General features: G+C 38.3%; 1 protein-coding gene across 1 annotated transcript in view; it reads left to right on the top strand.

The window, feature by feature from the left end:
• Positions 1–24,685, top strand: part of GLIS3 (GLIS family zinc finger 3) — a 180,820-nt gene extending 156,135 nt beyond the window's left edge. The window contains exons 8-10 of the mRNA XM_069776864.1: positions 10,383–10,564; positions 18,902–19,084; positions 20,273–24,685. Coding sequence (XP_069632965.1) covers positions 10,383–10,564; positions 18,902–19,084; positions 20,273–20,409 — 502 coding nt within the window. The 3' untranslated portion in view covers positions 20,410–24,685. The remainder of the gene's footprint in view (positions 1–10,382; positions 10,565–18,901; positions 19,085–20,272) is intronic.
• The last annotated feature ends 957 nt before the right edge of the window (positions 24,686–25,642 follow it).

Raw genomic sequence — 25,642 nt, 5'->3', positions numbered from 1 at the left:
CACAGCCTGGGCAAGGAGGCTTTCCATCCATCTCCATTTCAGGGACTTCCTCCAATCCCCTCTTGATCTCCACCAATGGCCCAAGCAAGGAAAGTCATACTGGCTGGGACACTAAACTTCAGAGGAGCCCAGCTATACTGTACAGAATGGGGCCCCTGAGATTCATGCTTCTGTTTACTTGTGGTAGGAGAGTCATATTCTGTCAATATTCTCTCAATACTAAATATTTCTGCAGGAAATTTACTTTTTTTTTCCTTGGCATTTTATTAAGACCAAGAGATAATGAAAGAATTTTTAATTCACTGGTTTGAGATCTTGAATTATAGTCAGGATTTATTTTACAAACCCCTTGACCTTTGCTGTTTCCATGTTTTTGGATATTCCAGTGATGTGAAAGCAGATTGCTTGGAAGTGGTTTAATTTTCACGTTTAGGCATTCCCTAAATTATTTTCAGCAATCTTTCCAATTATTTATGTAGTGTATGGTATTATAGATTTCCACTTAGTTCATTGAACCAGAAGTCTACCAGATCACAAGACTGAAGAGGCCTAAGCAAATAGGTTTTCAGTGGAAAAGTCAGAAAGATACACCGTAACACAAAATACTGGATTTGTACTATATGTATATGGATGCTTAAACATTATTTTGTTAATTTCCCTATTTTTCAGTGCTCTAAATGATACATTGCTGTTTTTCATTAATGTATTTCAAAGTGTTTAATTTCTTTGAGTGACAGAAATGTCGGTAATTTGGAGAGCACAAAGTGTCCAATTATAAACCTGAAAAGAGCATTCACTAGATTTTAATTACTTATAAATGAGCATAATTTCTTTGGAGGAAAGCAGTACTCACTCTGCCTTGTATCAGGAAGATGGAAGAACATGATGGCTCAGGGAATTGACAGCAGGTGAAAGTACTTCTTGATTTCGGACTGCATGTGTGAATTCAACTAGTTCTGCAGCCACTGGAAGTTGTTGAGCTTTTTGTACACCAGTCTGAGATGAAACTGGCCATTTCATGATCACTGGAGCTCATCTGGTGGTTCAGTCCTTCCTCCCCACTCCTGGCCACATGGTCCTGAACTTTTTCCCTTGTCCTGGCTCTGGCCCTCTGTGCAAACTCCAGGGCTGCCTGTGCTCTCTTGCCTGACCCAGAGGCTTTTCCTTCCCCGTATAGTTTTCTCTCCAGTGCGTGAACACAACATCCATATCCAACAATTGCCAGAACACAAGGTGACAGGCAGGGACAGATCGGTAATTATTACAGGTAGAAATTTCATGATGAAAGACAGTGTTCTTTTCATTAGCCCATTTCTGAGGCAGTTAGTGGCAGTTAGGACCATAGCAGACACAATTAGAGTATGACTTGACTTAACTCTAAGTTCTTGAATGTGTTACAGACCTCAGGATATCACAGTACTCTACAGAATAACAATAATAAAAAGCTAGTGTGATACATTCTCATACATTAACTGTATACACTGTCTCTAAAAAGGCTTTAAGTGCTAATTTCCATACATGGAGCTACTTTGGATTAAAAAAAAAAAAAAAGGTGCCAGGAGCTTCATTTAGGTAGTTTGACAAGTGGAAATTTAAATCCAGAGAAGAAAAAAATTATTGAAGCAGTGTTGGTTTGATTACAGAACATAGAGTACAAATTGTGGGAAATGTTTAAAAGAAAAACTACAGCAGAATCTGCATCTTGACTCTAATACAGTTCACTCCCCTAGGGGCCCTACAAGTAAGCTGTCATTTACACCACTTCATGGGTGTGATGATAGCTGTGAAAACCTGAACTGAACAAACCAACACTTCAATATACAAAGTGGCAGAGATAGATAGTGCCTTCGAAAGGTGTGAATCACCCTGTTTATCCCAATCCTGTCACTGAGAGGACTGCAGGATTTAGGGGTGCAAGCAGGGGATTTGTTCCCCCCATGCTATGGGGTTCCTGACATGCTGTGCATGCCTGGGGTCATTCCAGAGCTTGGACTGCTGATTAGCACTTGCCCCTGTGATAGCCTGCACTGTTTGGACTGAAACCCATCCAAGCTGGCCCGGCTGCTTTGGTGACTCTCAGAGCCAGTCATGTGCCCCTTTGAAAAGCAGGCTCAGGTTTGTCAGTGACAGAAGCAGAAGGAAATAAGCACGTTCCCTACATCTGCAGGTACCATGTGGCAGAGAAATAATTGGAGGGCTTCTTTTGTGTCTTTCTCCACCTAGGTAATGGGAGGGAGAGTGTGGACTTGATTAAGCCTTATTTATGTGAGAAACCGAACCAAACATGGGACATATCTTACACTGCTTTCATTCTGTGTACAAGACTCAATGTACAGAGAGTGCAAGTCAGATAGAGAGTTTGGATGCAAAAAGCAATTTCATTTATCAAAGGAGACAACATGCATAATAAAAATGCAGATTTACACTTTGTTTGTTCCAGCTTTTTTGTACTAACTTTCAGTGCTCCCCTGATATGAAATACCGCAACTGTTCAATGAAGGTACCAAATGGTAATGGTACCCAAAAGCATACATATGAAAGGGAATATGTACTTGGCTTCCTTTTCACTCATTTTTGTAATAAAAGAAGACATGGACATTCAAAGAAGCTGAAAGAACACCCAGATTAAAAATGTTGGTTTTATATGGCGTAGTTAACATGCAGCTCAGTGCCCCAAAATTGATGGTGCCAAATGCTGGATTTTTTTTTTTTTATTGAATTACACAACATATGCATTTTACTTTTTAAGGCTTGCTTTTGTGCAGGAAGTAGCCTGTTAACCATTGTGAGACCAGAACAGAAGTTTTCATTTGGACTTGATGTTCCAGTTGATTTTCACCTTCCTGTGAACCAGAACTAGTAGTATGTCCCTGAAGCATGATGCATCCTGGTTTGACAGGATTTTCTAGAGACTGGGTAAAGCTAGAAAGAACTAGGGCTGAACTGTTCAGTTTGGCATTACTGTAATGCTGTAATAAGCTCTGCAACAGTGCTTCTTTTTCCTTATTTGAGTGTGTGGTTATATTCCTTTTATGCTTTTGCTGTAAAATAATAACTCTAAGCAAGACTTCCAGAAGCAAAAGCCTCTGAGTAGTTCTAAGGAGTCAGGACATCCAATCTTCACATATGATGAAGCCCTTTGTATGTGGCATACAAGGGGCTGCCTCAAAGAAAGTCTTTAGTTAAAGACCTTAACAGTGTGGTTTTGAAATCAGTACAGTAATTTCTTCCCAGATGTGGGGTACTTCAGAGTATTCTCTCCTAAGACATTACCACTTTTTTCGTTAGTGAGCAAATGACACATATAAATGACAGACGCTAAAGAGTGGAGGTGGCAGCAGGTCCAACCCTGAACCTGAGCTGTAGAATCATAGAATCATTTAGGTCAGAAAAGACCCTTAAGATCACCAAGCCCAACTGTTAACATAACACTGCCAAGTCCACCACTAAACCATGTCCCTAAGCATCACATCTACACCTTTTTTAAATACCTCCAGGGATGGTGACTTAACCACTTCCCTGGGCAGCCTGTTCCAATGCTTAACAATTCCTTCAGAGAAGAAATTTTTCCTAATACCCAATCTAAACCTCCCCTGGCACAACTTGAGGCCATTTCCTCTTGTCCTATCACTTGTTACTTGGGAAAATAGACCAACACTCTCCTCGCTACAACCTCCCTTCAGAACCAACTTAGCAAAGCTTGGAATTTTTCTCCAGCCTGTTTCCACACTTCTTTTTTTTCCAAAGGCACTCTTTTCTTTGCATTTGCAAGAAACTCAGTTCTCTAATACAACACAGCCACAGAAAATGCCGAGAGATTTTAAAGTTACGTATCTCTGTCTCTAGAGAATATGTATATTGAGGTGCCCGCTCACAGCTTCCTTCCTTAAATTCCACTTCTCACCAAAGAGCACGTGGTGCTGGTCAGAGGGGCTGTTCTTTCTTCCTGCTGTCCCTTCTTTAGCCTAGGTGGACCACTGGTTTGATCTGAAATAGCAGTTCCTGTGTTCCTAAAGCTTGAGCATGAAAAGGAGTTTTAGACACTTATTAATGACTGAAAAGAAGGATGTAAAAGTAAAGTCTACTGGCATATGCAATGTACTCCCCCAAGACACCACAGGGATAGAAACCTGCCGTGGGATCATTGCTGTGCAGAGTCTAAGGCAGAGCTTGAGTGCAAATTTGGTGGCTGAACAAAACTATGGACAAAAATTTTGTTTTGTGTTGGCCAGAATATTTCTGTTATGGGAGAAGATTCCCTTCCCTAAAAAAAAAATAATCATTTGTAACAGAAAAATAATTGGAGAGAAACATGTTATATCACAGGTAGGTAAAACATGTAAGGTTTTGTTATTTTGGTCAAATGAATGTGTTCATGACTTTTGGGGAAAACATTTGCTTTTTTCAAAATTGTGCTTGGCAAGAGCTATGCTTTCCTTACAAGATTTTTTAAACCATGTTTATTTGATTGTCATTGATAGCTAGCTGGACTAACTTACAGTGCAATATGTTCAATTACAGAATACTATATTACAAGAGAATGTTTCCCCCACTGACAGTGGGCTGAGAAGCTGCAAAGTCACTAGCACACAGCATGAAGTGTGGAGTCAAACCAAAAAGTGAGATCACAGCAGAATGACAGGGGTATTTAAAGCAGAGAATGGAGGGATCACCCCAGATTTTCTGGACTTGCCTAGAAATACGAAGGCAATTAAGAGGGAGTGAGCATAGATTATTCCTCACTTAACATTGTCAGAAAGTGCAGCACTGTACAGGACACTGTTGGAGACAGCAACCTGCTACAGGCAGCTTATGCTTTTGTCCTCTGTCCAGTCAAAACTTCAACTGTAATAAGATGAAAGCCTGATTTCCTGGCTGTGTCAACTGCATAACATCTGGATATGTTCCCATACTGTTGCGGCCCAATAAAAAGGATTAGAATTCAGCAAGTTAACGGAGCAGCAACCCAATAAATTGTATTTAAAAATTGTTCAATGAAAACTCTGACCTCTGAATAAAATAAAAAAAAAAAGACCAAAGCATTCAGCTTTAATGTTCCATTTCCATTTTGGAAGCATATTGAGAGTGACCATAAGGATTGATGTTGTCTAGATGATGGCACATGCTTTACTTTTCAGTGCGAAGTTGAGAAAAAACAGAAAATGAAAACATAGCTACATCCACATAGTTACATAGTTCCTATCTCAAATATTTCCTGCTAGTAGCATTTTGTGCCATAGTGTAGCATGAATTAGTGGTAGGTAAACTATGTCTTCTCCTCTTTCCTCATTTATATGCAGATGCAGTTTCCTTTCTTTTCAATATATTTTTAACAAATATTTAGTTGCAATGAAAATATTTTCTTAGCTGTACCCAAGAAAAGAAAATACTCCCTTCACTTGCTGTTGTTACTACTATAGTACAATATGCTGTTATTGTTATTTTTGTCAGGCTCCTAGTCCCCTGCAGAATTTGTTTGAAACTGTAGAATAATTGGAATAAACTTTTTTCCCAGCAAAGTACTAGGTGGGAAAAGTGATACACAGAATTTGATGTAATATGAAATTACTATCTTTTGCTAGATTTAGCAAAAATCCACTTTTTCTTTCTACAGCTCTGAAACAGTACAAACAGGAAAAGCAGAAATATACTAACTCCCTAAGGATATGAAATTGACAGAGCTGTTGTCCTGCAGCCCAAGTGGTTATTTGGTATTTGCATTCTTAACAAGTTTTTTCTGTTAAAAAGAGAAATTGTTTGTGTCAGACATTTTTGGTGTAATCTGGTTTATTTACCAAAAGGTGGTAAAAAGTCTTAAGTCTTGTTTCCTAGAATTGAGTAGCAGCTCTCAAAGATTTGACAAGTTGATTCTCTTTGACTACAAAAAGAAGCCAGAGTAGGTTTACCTTACACCTTTTTTTAAAAAAAAAGTAGTTTGCCCTTACACTTTTCTCTGGTGATTCAAGGTAATCTTTATACCCACATGAGAAATGAGCTTTCTGATATCCTATGAATATGGCTACATTGGAAGGAGAATTTGAGAGAGAAGAAAGCCAGAAGCATGAGGGGGAATTCATGGTACCATTAGTGCTAAAAACAATAGTTCAGAAATTATATCTCAGAAGCCAAATCAATGTGATTTGCTGCCAAATTATAGATTTTTTTAATGACTGCACACAATTTTTGTCTGCATTTTGAAATTTGACCTCTTGGTATCACTTTTCCTTTCCACCACTTGTGTGCATATATAGCAATTAGTTTAGCCACTTCTTCCAGACTTCATCACAAAGAAGGTATGTAACTCCAGCTTTCCTTTGCTGTAGTGGTTCTCACTTCTAAGTCTATCTCGCAATCAATCATTCCCCAGTTCTGACCCCAAAATGCCAATCTCCCATCCTTCCCATCCTTCCTGTGCTCCTTGCTTCTGCTGGGTGAGGTTTCAAGCATTGAGGGAGGAGGACAGAAGAGCAGAAAGACTTGGGATGCTGCCTTGTGTTCTTTCTGTTGCCCTTTTCTTATCTGCTGAAAAAAAAGGCAGGGAAAACTCAGCTTCTTGTCACAGCTCAGAGTTGCTATTCTCTTTCAGAAGGTGGGTAAGTGAAGCAGGCAGTGAGTCAAAAGGGTTTCCTTTTAAGATGGGACTGAAATCCCTGAGAAACCTGGAATTTTTCTTGTCATCAGCACGCTGACCCCAGTCTTGGACCAATTTCCTGCTCTCCCTTCTCCCCTTAGGAAGGGGAGCTGGCTACTTAGCAACAGAGAGCTCTGTGAAGTGGATACAGGTGATAACTCTTGGAGACGTCAAACAGTGAAGGTGGGAGAAGCCCACTGAGTGATTCCTATATAAGCACAATGTCCAATATTGCCGGGCCAGTCACGTACTTCCATGAGCTTCCTGAGACCAGGAGTGTGAAATCAAATGAAAGAATGCCAGCCTAGAAGAGCAGCAGCCAAGATAGTTCTAAGGTGATGAGTCTTTCCAATTCCCATGGAAAAATGGGAGCACCATCAAAAAGCCGTAGGTCAGGCAGAGCTTTGAATGATAATTCTCTTCCTTTCCTTGTTTCCAATCAGCTTGAACAGTGACAACTTGATATCACAGTTATAATACCTGTCACGACTCTGTTGGATTGCAGTGGCAGTTCTGCTTGGTGGGAAGTTTAACAAATAAGGGTTTCTCTACCATCCAGTTCTCTGTATTTTCTCCACCTACAAAAATAACCCCTTCAACCCTTTGATGCCCAGATGATTTGGCACAGCCAGTTCTTCAATCAAGGAGTCTCAAAGCACTTGAGATTCTAGGCAAATAAACACCTTGTATATATATATACTTGCTACAGAGACACGAAATGTTGTTTCCCCACACCAAAGGCTCGTTTACAGGTGGCCAACCATGCTAAAATAAAATATGTGCATAGTTATAAATACTATATAAATACACTATTTATACTATCTAAATACACTATTACTATTAGCTTTCCTCTTCCCTTCCTTTTCTACACATTGCTTAGATTGTACATGTAGTTTACATTTGGGCCAGCTCCAGTTAACAAATGCTAGAGTAAAATCTTTTTTTCCACGTAGCCATGACCAGTACTGGTTATTAACAAAAACCCTATTTATGTGCCATTTTAACTAGCTCATCAAACCAGGTAAGCTTTGGTAACTTTGTCATCTATCTTGCTTACTGCCATATCTAGTCATTCCCCAGCAGGACACTTTTTCCTAGCTACTGTTGGAAAGGGAGAGGCTACTTGATGGCTCTGGAAATGTTCTTGCTCTGATTTTGTGCCCAGCAAGCATAGGGAAAGGCACCTTTCTGCAAATCTGGCTGGTTCCTGATTGCATTGGCTCCAATTCTTGATGCCAGTTTCCAAGTGGTTACAAGCTGGTCCTGATTGTTTCAGGAACAAAATTAAATTTGCAATTCCCCCAGTAACACACTATGATTTGTTCAGGGACAAATCCGGACTAAGACAAGTCCAAGTTTCTCTTTTGTTAGGCAGAAGGGAACTAAAAGTAGATAACTATAGTCACCCATATAAGTAAGCCAGGAATTCATGAAGTGATTCATAAATCATTATGAAGACCACTAAAGTCTACTAAAAAGGAGTCCTGTCTTTCTATCGATACAAAGTAGTGCATTATTACTGGGAGGGGTTTTTGGATGTTAAATCAAATATGAAATCTTTAAAACTGTGCTTTTCACTTTGTGTTTTGAAAAGGATTTTTTCCCTGTTGTTCACTGCCGATTAAAAACATTTTTCAGAGATTAATTTTCACAAATGAACTTTGCAAACACAGAGGATGATTTCCCATGATTTTTTAAATAATAGTAGTAATAAAAGACTGTACATTGCTTTTAATCTCTGGCAGCAAATAACAGTCTTTCCATGTGAGCTCTATACAAAAAACGAACTCCAGTCCTTACTCAGGAGACATATAACCAGGTAGTTGTAGCACTTTTTAAAAACCTCTGATATTTTTATCACTATATAGCTACTGACTTTTCTTTTTTAAAAAATTACTGTCTAGTATTATTGTGAAACATAGGCTTGTTCTATTCTCTTCCTCCCTAGTATGTCTTTAAGTCTACACTGCATCAGTTATCTGGAACAATAAAATATTTGACACATTAAGGACTCAATGACTCAGTAGTGACATCTTTATTTTCTCCATCTATATAGCATATATGAAGTAATGAATGTGTTTATGATGTTAATATGAAATCAGCACAAAGGCCATCCAAACCCTATCTAATATGCCTAAAAATGCAGTTCTCAAAGAAAACTGAATAGGCAGTAAATCATCCAAAGTTCATCTTGACACTTGCTGTACTCCAAAAGTAAATTATGGATCTACCAGAAATGTACTAAATACAGGTTTCGAATTATGTCAAAATCACACAGATAATGTGTGGCAAATACTGATTCTGAGCTGCAGCATAGAAGAGCTCAGGTGTCTTGGATTTAAATGCGGTTATAACCTGTATGATGACCCTGTCCAGAGGTGTTCTGTAGAGCTACTACCACAGTTGCACCTGCTGTTGTGTTCAGGGTGAGATTACAGCTTCCTTACACTTCTGCAGGAAAAACATTCTTATTGCTAGGTTAAAAAAAAGTCATTTACTGTATTGAGGTCCAGTTTCAGGAGAACAGGGACCAGACTCATGCTTTAGGATCCTGGCAGACTGTGTTAACTGCAAGCACTAATCCCTCCTAGCAGCAGGTACCACGCACCCCCACCACAGAGAAGGGTAGGTGGGTGCTCTTGCTTGACACAGACGTGCAGCTTGCTTTTAGGAGTGGAGAGAGAGGCTGATCTGTGACAAGAATACCACATCAGTTTTCATGCACCTTCTTGCAGAAATATCCTGGCTTTTTTTTGCTGGCCTTCCCGGCTCTCCTCTCATGGATGAGAGGCCCTGAGCTATTCCTGAGCCCAGGCTGAGCTTTCATTTACTAATCAGATCCCATTGTTTCTAGTGGGTAGTTTGGTCATCAGGGGTATGGACCAGAGCTCTTATAACCTCAGCTTTCCATCTGTGAAAATGACTGTAGCACCTATTTGTAATGTACTTTGGGATATGCAATATTAAGGAAATGTAGAAAAAAGTTAAACTTAGTCTGTATGTAAAACCCTTGTATAAAAACCTCAAAGTAGTTTGTATCCTTGTAGTGCCAATAGTGACAGCTGTGCAAAACATACCACTGAAGTGATGAACCTCTGTGGCAGCTGCACCACCAGGTTCAGTCTGAATGGTTCTCCTCCTCTGCCAAGCTCGTAAGTTTATACTTTGAGTCCAGATCAAAGTTTTGATGTGGTCAGACTCTGTCCAACTGGAACCGATTTAACCTGTGCCTTTATATACATTATATTGACTTCAGTTGTTTATTTCCAAATAGCTCTGTGTAACATACAAAGATTTTTAGAACTTGAAACCTGAACCTGGACCTGAACCTAATATCTAACTCCTCAAGGTCCAATGACCAGAACTGACTGCTCACTTCCAGTGAGGAAGGACAGCTATGTATTGACAGATACAGTTGATACAAAGCCTTACAATGAGACAGCTGGCAGTGCCTCAGAAATCAAATCCACGTGAGGTATGTCCTCCCACTAAGATTTAAACCCACCCACAGAAGTTAAAAGGAGTTTTCCATTATAAGGGTGCAATTCAGCCTTTTAATTTCCCAGTTGTCCAATCTAATGATATGTCACCATTTGAAAATGTGTCTTCTTTGTATCTGGGCTGCACACTGTTGTTTTGGAAGTCTGTATCTATGCAAACTGCTAAACATTATAGTGATCTAAGTAAAATAGAAACAACCTTTAGCTCTTATCTACTGGGGATTTTACAGTTTGTGTTTCTGAACTCCTAGGTTTGTTGCTCCGGCTCCTTCTCCTCACCACGTCAGCCCCCAGAGAATTTCAGTTCCCCATCACATGATGCAGAGACGGACTCCACAACCTCCCCACCTTCAACAGCCTGCAGGAATCCCTCTGAAGGCATACCAGCCAGCAGCAAACCCTTCTTTTCAACCAAATAGCCTCCACATCCAAGGTAAGAAAGAAGAATCTTCATCACTGATGTTAGTTGTTTATCACTGCTGCTTGGTTTCAAATTAAGTGCTTCAAAGGCTGGTGCTTGTATTTTTAAGGCACCTTTCCTTTTGAAAGTCTCTGGCCTTCAACACTCTGCCTTCAGACTTCCTTAAAATTCTTAGCTTAGCTAATTGTTATTCATCTTACTATGGAGTTACGGGTTTCTCTTCAGACTGATTTTCAGAGCTGTTGTAGAAATAGAACTGCAAATAATTCTGTGATGGCCTCTGCTTTTCATTTTCTAATGCTATGCTTCTAATCCCACCTGACTTTACACATAAAGTGTTACCAGGTTTTCAAGAGGTGTAATATTTTTCTCCCTTGCACTTGTGGAATGATGGAGACCTCTTTGTTTATAAGCATAGATGTCTTTTACAGCTGTGTTCCCACTTGTGCGGTGTAAACAGCTTTGACAAGACTTCTCTCTCCCTCTTTGTTCAATCAAATATAAACTTCTGTAGCCAAGAAGAAAATTAACAGCAGCTGAAAACAATGTTGGGTTCTTTGGGGTTTTTTTTTCTAGCTGGTATGGAGTCTGAATGGTAATTACCTTAACATTTCAGAAATGTGTTGACAGCAGTAATGCTGTTTCCTCTCAACAGTTTAAATATATGGTTTGCCATATTTACATACACAAGGTACATAGCATAATGGACTTTTGTAGGCCTTGGGATTCTGCTTTTTGATCAGGCTTCCTGAGAATTATCATAGTAGATATCATAGGAAACATCTTGAGAAAACTAAAGCTTCTTTTATTTTCTTGCACTGATGGAAGCCATCTCTCTAGTCAAAGGGATGAGAGAGGACACTGAGTCATCTCCCAGAGTTCATGAGTGTGAAGGGGAGAAAGGAAGGTGGCAGTCCTGTTTTGTTCTTCTTATCATACTAGACCACATGTGAGCAGGATCTGAGCCAGGTGCTTTTCTTCCAAGAACTGGTAATCCTGTAGAGCTGTCATCAGTACTAGAAGAATATGCAATTTACCAAAGGATGTAAACAGTTATTGTTGGCTTTCTCTATTCTCTGATTGAAGTGTCACTAATAATTTAGGGCCAACAGAGTACAGGATGAAATTTTTTCATATACTGTTCATTGTCATATGACATATGCAAAGACATGCCAGTGTGGGTCCAATAAATTTCTAGCATATAGGGCATGAAGGGATCAGGTTAGCCTTCCTATTTCCACAGGACAATACATTTTACTCAATTTCCTTTTTTGCTGAATATTTGGCAAGAACTCGTCTTCCAGAAAGGCGTCCAGACATTAAGGTCTGTCTTCTTGCCTGAAACAAAAATTGTCTTTGAGTGCATAGATGGCTTTACCAACCTCTTCCTTTCAAGGTCATGGGATCTTCAGTAATTGCAGAATCTGGGATCACAACCAGTTGCTCCAAAGTTGAACAGTTTCCAAAGAATCGTGCCTCCCAGAGGCTCAGAGATCACCTCAGATTAGTTACTGCTACACACAGGACTTGCACTGGCTGGTGCAGCTAGCTCCATATCTGCTTGGGCATCTTCTCTTTAGGGCAGGCCAGAGTGATGCTACTGTGTTCCCATCTCCCCCTCCTACAGTCCAAAGAGGATTTAAAAGGACAAAAGACATGCATCATTAAAACCGTTATAAGAGGAAGGCCCAATAGAGACCCTCACCTGGGTGGATGTCACATGTGGGCTGAAGCCCCACTCCACATCCAAACTTAAGATAAAGCTTAATACTATCTTCTCAGTGGATCAAAAAATGGATAACCTCAAGGGCTGGGACCTTAACTCATACCTTACTTAGTCCCCTATTAGCATTAGTGTGTTTGTCTACCTGTCCTAGGAAATCCTATGTTGAAAATAGACATTGCTGACAGGAATTATATACACATAGATAGCAACTCAAAGTTGCAATTGTAAAGAACTCTGCACTTAAAACTAGGTAGGAAGACAATGCAGGCTGGACTCTAATATTTTTCTTTTTTTTTTTTTTTTTTAGTATTGAAAGATATAATACATTGCAATACAATAGCTACATTTGGGTATTAAATGTTCTTTCAAAGATTAAATAGCCTATTGTCACTATAAGAGGTATTTTGTCAGAATGTACTCCCTCACAGCTGTCTCACTTCTATGTGCTACACTGAAAGCTTTGTTTGTCCTGTGTGCCTGAAAATCTTGCCTAAACTCTCTCTCTGAAAAGCAAATGTTTCAAGAGTTCATGGTCATGTTTTCCCAGCAGCAATACAAAGATTACCATCTTCCTTGGTCACATCATTATAATGTAGAAAAACACCACAGAGTTATCTCACCAGTCTGGACTATTTGGTATATAAGAAGTGTCTGTGCGAAGCTCTGTTAATTTCTGTCTCCTGCAGTTCATAACCTGCCTTTTCATTACTTAAAGTGCTGTAGCTATAGCCACTTCAGCTCAGTCCGCTACCAAACAATGGTGACATTTTTGTCTCAATGTGTAGTCTTAAACTTGTCAAATCCATTTAAATTGGCTGTACTGAGGAAGAAAGAGTTTCATTGCCCAAAAGCTTTTTGAAGAAAACAAGTTCTAAACAAACTCCCTTCCTGAAAGCCTAAGCATCTTAAAAGCTCACGGAGACTTCAGAGCACTATCCTTTAGAAAGAAATTACATAGGAGATCCAAGACTGACAAGCCTCTTACATCTAATAGCTACTTGTATTGTGAAACTGCTTCGTCTTGGAAGAAAGTTGTCTACTGTCCAGATTTCATTACTTGTTCTGAGTGATTTTCAGCATCAGATACACAGTAATATCTGAGGGCTTTTTATTGCCTTGGATAATATTATATAATAGACTAAATATTCCCTTTCCTTCCTTTTGTGAAATTCACAGTTTCCTTTGCTGCATGGGATGTTTGGAAGTCATGATGTTAGATGACTCACTGAGCTCCAGAAGTGGAGGGGTTTTTTCCCCTTTCATTAGACGGTAGTATCTTTTATTGGATTACCATAGTCAGTAAATCTGAAACTCTCCTGGATGGGAGACTGGATTGACGACTTCCCAGCTTGACACCATTGTACACTATTGTACTATGTATTTGTAGGCAGAATAGAAGACAGTACAGGTCCTGGAAATCTGCAACGATTGGCCTGGGACCTGTATTGTACTGGTGAGTCTTTACAGCCAAGAACGACTGCAGGCATCTCAGCAGAGGTACCTGAAGTCATGGGCATCTGCAGCACACAGGCAGCTGCAAGAATAAGGTATTTCTTTGAGACAAGTCAGAAGAGATGTGTGAGATAGGAAAGAAAAGAACAGCAATAGAAACTCCTCCTTCACAGTGAGTTCAGGCCTAAACCAGCTGGAATTCTTATATACTACAGCAGTAAAGACTACTCAGCCATGATGTATATTTTTTAATAGCAGTTATAATGATTTTCTTGAGAAATATTCTCTCTTTGTGGTGCCAGGCAGAGAGCTGACTGAGGAGGAAATAAATGTCCATCAGAAACTTCCTACCTTATGGAAATGATAACTGTGGCAATCATGCATTACACATCTGTAATGAAGTCTTTGTCCACATCAGTTCAATGGGATCAGGACTCTGTCACAAACTTATGTGGACCATGATTTCAGCTGTGAATTTGAGATGGGTTATGTACCTGGGATTTTCAGATGCTCAGCATCTTTCAGGATGAGGCTCTGTATGTGATAAAGAGCAAGAGTTTCTTGCTTTTAGAAGAGATTCTTGCAGTATACAGCTATTTTATCATATTTTAAGTATTTCACTTTCCTCAGGAAATAATGCTGTCATGCCAGAGAAGTAACTGTTTATTCTGTATCTTGACATCATGGATCTTGGCTATAGTGTAGTGATTCAAAGAAACACAATTGACGTAACCTTGTGCATATGTGTGTTTTAAATAGTTTAATAAGAGAGGAACTGATACAATCCAGAGTTGCAGTCCTGAGAAGAAATGTTCATTTGCCGGAACTTCATCAGCCAACCTGTTTGCCGTTTTAATTTTTCCAGTGCTGCATGAAAACACAGAAAACTGATGCTACAGGTAGTTCTCTAACAGATAATCTCAAATGAGGGGCCAGCTATGGTCAGGGTCTAGGGCTTGAATTGCATATGTTTCCATGTTATCCTACATTCAGCAGTAGTGCAGATTTTCTTGGGCATGGCACCGTGTGAATAAAGGGAAGAGCTCCTGATACCAAGCTAGGAGATTTTGCTGTATCATGTTTGGGCTCCAGTTCAAAGACCTCTGCACTGTGACCTGATGCACTACAGACGTGGACAAAGACATTTAGAATAGTGCTAAATAACTGAGGCGAAGAGAGCAATATATGCTCTGTTCTACTCTTTCCTGTTTATGGCTCTCCGTTTTGTAAGATGGATATTTATGACACTGAATTGTGAGCAGAACATGTATCTAGGAAAGTTGAATTATTTTTCTGTGCTCTCTTTCCATCTTAAAAAGATTATTTGGGGGTTCATCAGTTAATGATTAAGTGCTTTGTGCACTTCCCATGTTCTTTCTGCAAGATAGTGGTTAAGGTACCAATGGGTCAAAGCTTGTAAGACTTTGCTAGACAATATTCTTTTGCTTAGGTAGGGAATGAGCAAACACAGAGGATGTGACTTACAGTAGCTCAACCCCAAGATAAGTAGTTTTTCTGGCAGATTTCAGGGAGCAGTAGTTTAAGTTACCGCCAGATCATTCTGCGTGGGGAACAGGATGCTGTGAGAAAGGCACAAATAGTGAATGAGCACAGAGCAACGTGAAAGGACATCTCAGCATGTGTTTTGAAAGGTCTCACCAGCTGGCTTAGACCGCTATAGGGTGAAATGGTTGTTTCTGGTAACTAGTCTGACTCAACAGTAAACTTGCACAGTGTGTCTTATTGCTGGTTGAGAGAAAAGTTTCTTTTAAAAGCATTTTTAAAGGAGGCAAAAACTGTCAATAGCTATGTAGCTTCTAAGTCAAGTTTTGGATGGCTATTGTTTTTTCTTTCATTTTATTTTATTTTACTGCAGCTGATTCTTAAATGTCAGGACTAAACATTTAAGGATTGCCAGGTTGTAAATTCCTAACATGCTTTGCAGTCTGACTCAGTTTTGTTGCAGTTAAACTTTAAAAGAAAAAAAAGATTTGAAAGGGTCATCTTGCAGCTAGGCTGCAAAGTGCCCGCAGCCCCTGCAAAAGACAATGAAATCTGTGAGTGTTCAGCCTCCCTAGAGTGAGCAGAGTCTGCAACTTGTGCCTGCTGTGCAAGAGGAAGAGTGTTTCTGCTTTTTATTTTTCTTTCTCCCCCCCCCCCCTTCTTTTATGTGAAGTTAAATACTCTTTTTGCATGCAAGTTTTCAGACACAACACTGACAAGTATTTCAGTGTTCTTTCATGTCACTATTTGCCTGATCTAAACTTTCATTATGTATGTGAAAATTCGGCATTTATCTCATTGTGTGCACACAGAAGTGTCTTGCAGGACTACTAAATAAAACACAAAGACCATTCACTCACCATTGTTACCTAGACCTCCCCATTAGGTCTCTTCTGAGTTCCCAGGTGCAAGTTCAGACTGTCTTTTTCTGTCCATAGTCCTGGCCTATTCTCATGCTTTTAAATATTGAGTTTTCTGTTTGAATTCAAGCACATCTTATGCATGCCAACATTCGTATGTTGCTTCACGGACACCACAGAAATTAGTCTCAAAGGAAAAATAATCAGAATCGTGAAACTCCTAAATCATGCATCCTTCCTCTTGCTTGGCAGAAAATCAGTTATATCGCACAAAGTGATATAGCATGTTTTCCAGTGCATCCTTCTCTTTTCTCCATCCCTATTATTTATGAAATGCACTATCTGTACATACACACTCGGTGAAGATTTAGCAAACAACGGTCCCATGTGCACAATTCCATAGGAAAGTTAATGGAAATACACCTAGCTCCTAGCCACAATCCAGAAAAAGTTTGCCAAATGCCTTATGTTCATAACATGTTTCTAAGCATAGACTATCACTGTAAAGGGATTTGAGGTTGGAAGGTTGGGTTGGGTTGGGGTGCAGAACTGCACCAATATAATTCTTTTTATTTTTAATATACTTTTTATTCATAAGTCAAAACTAGATGCCCCATGCAAGGCATTTCTAATTACTAGTAATGAATGAATAGGCCAATAGTTATGTTCAGGTATCATATAATACCCAAGATATTTAGACATCGCCCTCTCAAATATCAATGGGTTCGGATTCCAAGTTTCATACTTCCCATAAAAGGATCTTCTCTGCTTATAATCTCCTATTGAACTGTTAAATGGTACCCAAAGGCCTTTTGTCACATGCTGCTCACCCAAACATCCCATTACCTTTAGGGAGGGAGATGAGTTTTTAATCCTGTCAACTAATTTGCTTACTGCTCATGGTTTGTTGCTGCTCATGAACATCAGTAGATCCCAGGCATGAAAGCTGAATGTCTGGTATAAATATGCTTTCCTAAGTACACAGTATGGATGTACTGAGGCTAATTTCTGAACATGTGGAAGGACAAAATTGAGCTGGCTGTCCCTGTAACTATCCAGATTAGGATTCTTTATTCTTTCCTATTACTAAATGCTCTTTGAAGTCAAATCTGTGAACACTTATTATCACTGAAAGTAACAAGGTTTCCTCCTTTTTTGTAATATCCGCAAGAAAATAAACAGATGCCTAAGGAGAGGGGAGTCATTTAAGTTCTTGAATTGTAAGCCAGTATCAGCAGTACAGAGTTTATATATAGAAGATGCATTAAAAGATGTTTTTCAATCTGTCTTTTCACCTTTTTTCCTTGTTTTCTGATGTTGATGTTTTAAGGGTTTAGGCAAGGTTCTGTTGTTTCTTTTTATTGATCTTTCTACACTAAAAGGAAATTCAGCTGGAAGGACTTTATCATATGGATGTTGGTTAACTAGACTGGCTAGAGGAGCCAGCCCTGCACATCAGCTTTTTTTATTGACAGTAATGTCTCTGGAATAAACTTGAGACACAGAAAATTCCTTAAGATACTCTCTGAGGTAGGGGCTCATTTTTGTGACAGTGGCTTTTTGTTATGACTTAACACAACATATTCTTCATTAGGAGAATAGCACACCGGCCCTTAGGCAATAAGCTGTTTGCTAATAAAATCGTCAGAGACTGTATCACTCCTAGGCCTACAATTTCTATATAACACCTTAGAGGTAATGCACTGTCTTTTTCCTTTATGCATGAAAGGAGAGTGGTGAGAACAAGGAGCCAAAGCAGTGGCAGAGGAGCTTGATTCACAGTTTTTCTTAAAAGGAAAATATGTATATATTGTAATACTGAATTTATAATGGTTTCATTTGTGACATGTACTCTAAGAATATACTACAGAAAACAGAACTAAATGCATACCAGAGTCTTATACCTGTAAAAGCCAACCTTCAGACTCTGAGCAAAATCTCCAAAGCTTAGACTTAGCAATTTTTTAAGGAGGAGAAAAGACCTTGCTTCCATGAGAAAAATATTCAGGCCAGCCTACTGCAGAACATCTGTTTGTGCCTCTTAGATTGCATACATGACCCTGTTTTACCAAGACGAGTGGTTTTAGTTATATAAGTACATATTTTGGCATGCACTTCAATGTGAATTTACTCAGTGCTTATATGCCTCTCTCCAATATCACTTAAGGAACAAAAAACAACTGAAAAAAAAAAACTGATGGGGATCTTTTATGTCATGTAACACAGTGGTCTTGGTTCTCTTCCATGTGGACTCATCGCTACCAATGAGTGGGTTAGACTCTCACCCTGTGCTTACAATGGGCAGGCCCCATGGATCATCACCTAACCACCCTTCTGAGTCTCATATGTATCTCCCCGCTATTAGCCAGCTGTCTTGGCATCAGTGACAGACCCTCAGATTTTATTCAGACCTTACTTGGGTAAACTTCATTTATTTTGAATTAAGCATTTTCTTAGATTTTTCAGGCAGCAGCCCAGTGTGAAATCTGGAGGGTACCAGTTCAGACAGCAGGACTGCAGAATAAAGGGAGAAATTTTCTGAAAAATTTCAGCTTCTAGCCAGTCAGTGCCTCTCACAAGTCATGCTGGAATCAGGATGTCCATGTAGCAGATTGTCTTTGGAATTAGTAGCAACTGGAGCAAGTCTTAGGGAGCTTCATATCAAAGCTGCTTTATTGGTGGAAAATAATTGAAGTCCCGGTGCTACTGCAGTCAAGGTTTTTATCATTCTCATGGCCACAGTTGACATGCTATCTCTTGTAACTCTGTCCAAGTCTCTTACTGACCACTTTCTTCTCCTTGTTGTAGGTTTTTATGGGCAACTTCAGACTTTCTGCCCTCCACATTATGGTGACACTCAGAAGAATGTACAACATGGTGTTTCTTGCGATGTGGTTCCTCCTTTTGAAGACTGCTTAGCTCCCACATCAGCAGGCCACACAGGGCTTGGCATTTTCCATCGAACTTTTTCAGCTCATTCAGGTATTACAGGTAAATGACAGCTGGGGACTTCGTGGATGGTTGTGTACAGTTTGTGGACTTTGACAGATCTGCTTGAGCTGCGTATGTGACTGGGACCTGTCAGGACAGGCTTGACTCTTCACAAAGAGAAGATGTTTTTCAGACCTTTGTGGAGTAGCTGGCCTTGGGACCCGATCACCATGGGTCACAGTAACATCTGGCCTCTGTGCAGACTGCACATTGGCGAGGGCTTGTCAGGGTACTAACCTCTGGGGCTCAGACAGTCACTAGCTCATGTATTTTCTTTGTAATACAGTCCATTGAGCCCTGTGTGATATTTGCCCAGCCACTACACTCTGCTGTAGTATTGTAGCAGGTACCCAGGATGATTCAAACAGCTGATTTTGCTTTATGTGTGTTTGATTTTTCTTAGTCTTGAATTTTATTTATTCACATTCCGTGATAAGAACTGCCTGGGTGCACGCTTTTCTGCGCACACTTGACTTAGTCTTTGCCTAGCTGAAAACTACATACAGGGCTTGCATGCTGCTCTGGAATGGTGGAAGTTACCTCTGTGTGGAGGATCAGCACAAAAGAGTGGGCCTAATCTTAGGGCCTAAGCACAATTGATGCCCAAGTCTTTTATTGTCCTCCCACACAGGATGATTTCACTTAACATTTATTGTGCTTTGAAATCTCTTTTACATCTTGGTCTTTCAGTATTGCATTAAAAAGCCAATGCACCTGTAACTTCTAACAGGCGTCTCACGGTATGTAAAGATGTAATCCAAATGATGGAAGTTTTTCTGCAAACAGTTACTCTTGTGCTTACTGCTATCACTTGTAGAAGTTAGTAATTTCTGCTCCAGGGTCTGCTTTACAATACTTTATTGGCTCTTACCATATGTTGGGTATGATGAAATTTCATAAGCAAGCATGAAGTTTATTTTTAAAATTATGACAAATTTAGCACCCATTAAATGGGCAAGTGTTAGCTGTGATGAAATTCGCTGTACTTCAGACTTGATTCTGCCAGAACTGAAATTTATCCCTTGGTAAGCAGTAAGTTATGTAATTATTAATGTCATACATATGTTGTCTTGTTTGTTTTGTTTGTCTATTCGGTTTAAAGCCATTTCCAGTTCTGTGCATAAGTATTAGGACATTCTCCATGATATAGTTATCCTAGTTAATTAATTATTTTTGTATTTTTTCCAGTTTATGACTTTCCAGCAGGGTCCACGGGTACCTTTGGTGATTCAGCTCGCAGCATCCCAGAGGATAGCAGTTTCCTACAAATAAATGCGGTGGATCATTGTTCTAGCCAGCTTTCTTCTGTCTACACTGAAGGCTAAAGCAATATAAATCTAGTTACAAGAACTTTATTCCATTTCATCTTGCCCATCTGATATTTCTCTACAAAATTTTTCTCTCCATGAAACTGCCATGTATGTATGGGGATATGGGTTGATATACATACATAATGGAGAGGAAAAAAGCCATCACTGAGCATTCATCATGTAATCAAGCAGTCAACTGAGAAGGAGAAGGTTCGGAGAAAGCAAGCTTTGCCAAAAGCTTAGCAACTGTTTATTTTCTTTTCATCTGTGGCACAGCAACTCTACTTTTTTTTGTTCTTTCTTCTTTTTAATTTCTCAAAGGGAATTCACAAACTGAATAAGGCAACTGCTTGTTGGCTGTAATCCTTTCAAGCTGAATGCGTGGACTTACTGAAGAACACAGCTTTAGAAAATTCCTTTTTTAAAAAAAAAGGAAAAGAAGTAAAACCAGAGCATACTGCAAACATTTCAAAGGTACACAGCTTTTTGCACAACTTGTTCACATGTGATGCTTCCAAAGTTAAACACACACCAGCATCAAAAAGGGAGAGAAATTAGACATACATCCTGGCACTACCCATTGGAGGCATTGGTGTGGCTTCTTTTTGGAGCCAAAGATCATTGGTACTGAATTTCTTACAGGCCTCGGTTTAGGTGTCTGTTCCTTCCCTCTGTATTTTAAGCCATACAATATGGCCATTGCTATTTTTCCAATATTTTTTCTGACCCAGTGCTTTATGCCATGAATAAGAAGGGTTAAGTGCACTACATGAGAAGGTACATGGACTTTATCTATATTTAGCACAGCGGCTAGATAAGAATAAGTGTGTTTTAACTTTCTGTTGATTTTTAATTATATTGTAAAGCTTTATTGCTGTATGTGCTATAGTACTCTGCAGGAAGGTTTAAAATACCCTGTAGACAAGATTATTCCTTAAATTCCACAGATTTTTTTAAAAGCAATCTGTACTGATTCAATTAAAATTTTGTTGCCCTAACATTTTTCAGTTCCATAACACATTTTCAGGAAGAAGAGCTACTCTTTAAGTTTGCTATGTTCCCTCTGGTTATTTAGAGATGTAAAACTGAACTGGTTTGGTGGGTTTGATTTTTCTACTCAATGACAGGCTCTGGACCTTGAATTTAGTCCAGGATGCAAGCAAATGAGGTTGCCCTTCATGAAAGGTAAAAGGGTATGAATTAAAAACAGTATTTTGCAGTGGAGAAGTGTCATCACTATGATCCTATATACCTTGGGAACAACCCTTACATTATGTAAGACTGAGTTTTTAGGTTATTAATCCCTGCTCATCCATTTGTGGACTTCTTACTGTGTAGTGTGCATCTTAATATTCTCATGACATGATATAATAAGAAGGACAAAAATCCAAAGTTCATTCTTACAGGCTAGACCATAACTATGCTTCTGAAATGAGTTGTCTAGAAAGATGAATTTAAAAAAAATGTTTATACAAACATTTTTTTATCCTGACAAGCTTTTGAGAGTTGTTGAATGCAGTTTGGGTCAAATTCATAATTTAATTTGTGATTATGTTGCATAGATGAATGTATGTCCAGTTGTTTATAAACACTGGCAATCTTTGTAGGTTTATATTCATGAAGTATATGCTTATATACAGGCATATGTGCTTATATGTTTAATGGAGAGTTTTTTATCCAATACATGCAAAGAATATATGGATAAACCTTGCACATAAATGATGTGCAAATGAAGTAATATGGCTTAAACACAGATAATTCTGTACTAAATTCTTCCCACTTTTATTCTGCTTCTCACATCACAATGAATGTGTCCCTCTGCTTCAGCTTGCAATACTAGGTCTAGTTGTTACTATATGTAGTTTGCATTGAGTTACATGACATCAGGCTTCTCTACACAGCTATACATACACAGGCAAAAAGACAGTCCTTTTGCATTAATGTATGATCCGGCCCAGTGCATTGTCAGTGAGTTTTGCTTTTTAATAAAGTTTTAATTTTGTGCTATCTTAAAGCCCATTCTGTGGTCACTGCACATGCCTAACTTGGTTCAGCAGGAGTAATTAGGCATGCTGAACACTTCAGTTTCAAATGTGTAGGACTATGTTTTGTTCCACCGAAGTCAGTGAGGGCAGGATCAGGCCCAATGTGTACATATGCATGTATATGTACATACATACTTTTGTATTTATAAATCCTTCAAGCTTCTTTTAACCACATGGTTGTCCAGAATTTGTCATTTGCTGTGCACAAAACTGAAATACTCTGCTGACTTCAGATCTGTACCGCTTTGACTTTTAAATATTTTGAAATATTTTTTCTAGTATCTGAATGTACAAGCTGTCCAGTAGAGAGGGGGCTTATACACCTGAAAGATTCTGACCAAAGGGAAGGTGGGAATGCAGAATTCAAAAAGAGTATTCATAATGTGGGGGTTCATCAGTTACATTTAAAAAAGGAAACTTTTGCAAGTCATTCATTCTTTCTTTCATATATATACATATTTTATATATATATATATATATATATATATATATTTACAGCGTTCTATAAGCCTTAATCTTAAAAAGAAGGAGCTAGAGTACAGTCAAATTAAGCACATGAGAGTGGGCTACCAGTCTGTAAAAAGGTACGCCTTTGTTTACTTCTGTATCAAAGACAAAGAGGATTCTTCGTGATTATTTCATTATTCTCTTTGGAGTCAGACTGACTTTGGGGGATAAGCTTATATCACTGATATAAGCAATTGTATAAAAAAGAACCATTTTATCTCATGTATTTTAGATATTTAAATAAGGAATCATGTTTATCACATGTTACAATGAAAAATGGTGCCTGTGAAAATACATAGCGTAATGCTAGTTACTGACTTATATGCTAATAGTTGTGCCTCAGTGATTTTTGTGTTGTTATTCTACTTGCTGGATTGTTAACTTTCTAAAGGGATTCATATCTAAGAGATGAAGTTATTTTAGACTATGGGCATTAAACAATATTCTAACAAAATTATTTACAATCATTCTTTTATACAATTCTCTTGTTTTCAGACTCAAATGGTCTATTTATGTCTGCATTAGAAATGTTCTACACTGGAGTTTAAAATAGTTTCAAAGTGCATGTGTACATGTGTGAGTGTATGAGAGTGCATGTGTGTATTTGGATCTCTTTCTACATATATATATATATATATATATGCATGTATATATACACACATACATATAGGCATTATGGTTTACTAATACCGGATGCTGAAGTATTGCAATGCTATGGCCATCTGTTACATTGTATTTTGTTTTCAACTTTCTTTGAAGAGGTGTGAATGAGTATAAAAATTACATTTTAACTGTTTATTCCCTGTTTTCCCTGTGTAATTTTATAGCAGATTTTTTTTAAGCAGCACTTTTTTGTTCTTTGTGTGAAATTTTATTTGGGAGTTTGTGTTTGGATTTGTTGTTGGTTTTGGGGGGGCTTTTTGTTTGCTTTTTTTTTATATTTCCTAGGAACAGATAAAGCAAAAGAAAAAAACCACAATTTAAAATTAGCTGAGTGGGGTTTTATTTAAGAAAAAGAAAAAAAAAATCCCCTTATTCGGTACAGAAAGCAGCATCTTGTGTAATAATTTTACACAAAGCACTTTGTTGAGGAAAGAACGTGGGAGTATGTTTTTCCTAAACCTTACAGAGTATTCTACGTATTTATACATGCTTACATATACACATATGAACTCCATTTGCCATACTGTATATCTGGCTGATATTTGCTCTAAAAACATATCTGTTGCATACCATGAAAAATAAATTTTCAAAAGAATTAGTTACACTTTTTTCTCTACTAGTATGTATAATTCTGTGATTTGTTACAGTTATTTTTCATGTAATCATAAGTTATTTTTGTCCTGTTTCATAAATTTCTTTTTTATGTAAAAGGTAAAATTGAAAGGTGTATGTGCATGGTACAAAATAAAACTGGAAAATTATAACTCAATGACATGACCAGTAGAATGTCTTGTGAGATGCCTTTAAAAAGGACTGCTCCAGCCATTGTCCTTCACCATAAAACTACTAGTATTTGTATGGATTAGTATAATTAGAAACAGAAATAGAAAAAAGAATCTCAAAGCTTTCTTCTAAGGAACACTTGGGTCAGAGTTTTAAGTCTGGATTTAATTATTGTTATAGTGAGGCTAGAGATTTGTAGAGATAAACGAATGCCTCGGTGTGTGTTTACACCCTGGGTGGAGACACAAATAAAAGAAGAACATTTAATTACATTTTTGTGCTGTGATAATTTTTATTTGTTTCTTTGTTCATGTGGTTCTACAATACAACATGTAAAGGGCTTTTGCTTTTCTGTCTGGTTATTGTTTCTAACATACTCAAGCAATTAAGTTATTTCAGAGCATTTAATGTAAGGAAAAGAGCATCTATTTTTACTGTGCATTCGGCAAAATGCTAGCAAAAGATAGAGACAGAAGTTAATGCATGGTAAAATCCATATTGTCCAAAACACATCCTAAGAATCCAGCATGCTTAGGAAATAAAAGGTTACCTTTTACCACACCCATAAATTAGACTAGAAATCTAAGGACAAAATACAAACTAATAAATAAATTAAGTGTAAAAAAATCCTGTTATATGTTTGCAGAGACCCTTGAAAATAATGGTCCAAGCTGATTTTACTATGAAATTATTAGCAAGGTTGTCTCTGAGTCAGCCATGAGCTGAACAAAAACTAGTAAGCCCAAATTCACTGACTGGCATACATTTGAGATTAGTAGAGCTTTTCTAAAAATGAACTTTGCCCAGTGCATTCGTATTTACACTGCATTTTAATTTAATGTAAGAAACTTTCCCCATGGTTTAGCAAATATTGTTACTGAATCCTGCAAGCTACCATGAAGAACTGAGAGTTGCTGAATTCAGATGTTTCAGAATTTAATTTTTCTTTTTGATGGAGTGAAAGAGCCCTTATAAATGAGAAGTATACAAATCCCATATGCAGTGGGGAGTAACATGGCTTGAAATACCTCAAAGCCATGTGCTTTTTCTGGGTGCCTGAGCTAGATCAGTTTTTCATTATGTCTTGCAAACCCTCCTGTAGAAAAATAGTGAAGTGTAGTAAAGAAATTATGTGACAACTATATTCCTCCAAAGAACATAATTTTTGAATGAAAGTTGCCTGAACTTTTTATTCTATGCAGTGTTGGTGTTTTGTTTTTTCCTATTTCAGAACAAAACCCATTTTGAAA

The sequence above is a fragment of the Haliaeetus albicilla genome, chromosome Z (assembly GCF_947461875.1).
Source record: "Haliaeetus albicilla chromosome Z, bHalAlb1.1, whole genome shotgun sequence".
NCBI classification, from domain to species: domain Eukaryota; kingdom Metazoa; phylum Chordata; class Aves; order Accipitriformes; family Accipitridae; genus Haliaeetus; species Haliaeetus albicilla.
Note: the sequence above shows the minus strand (reverse complement) of the source record. Positions and strands in the feature narration are given on the sequence as shown.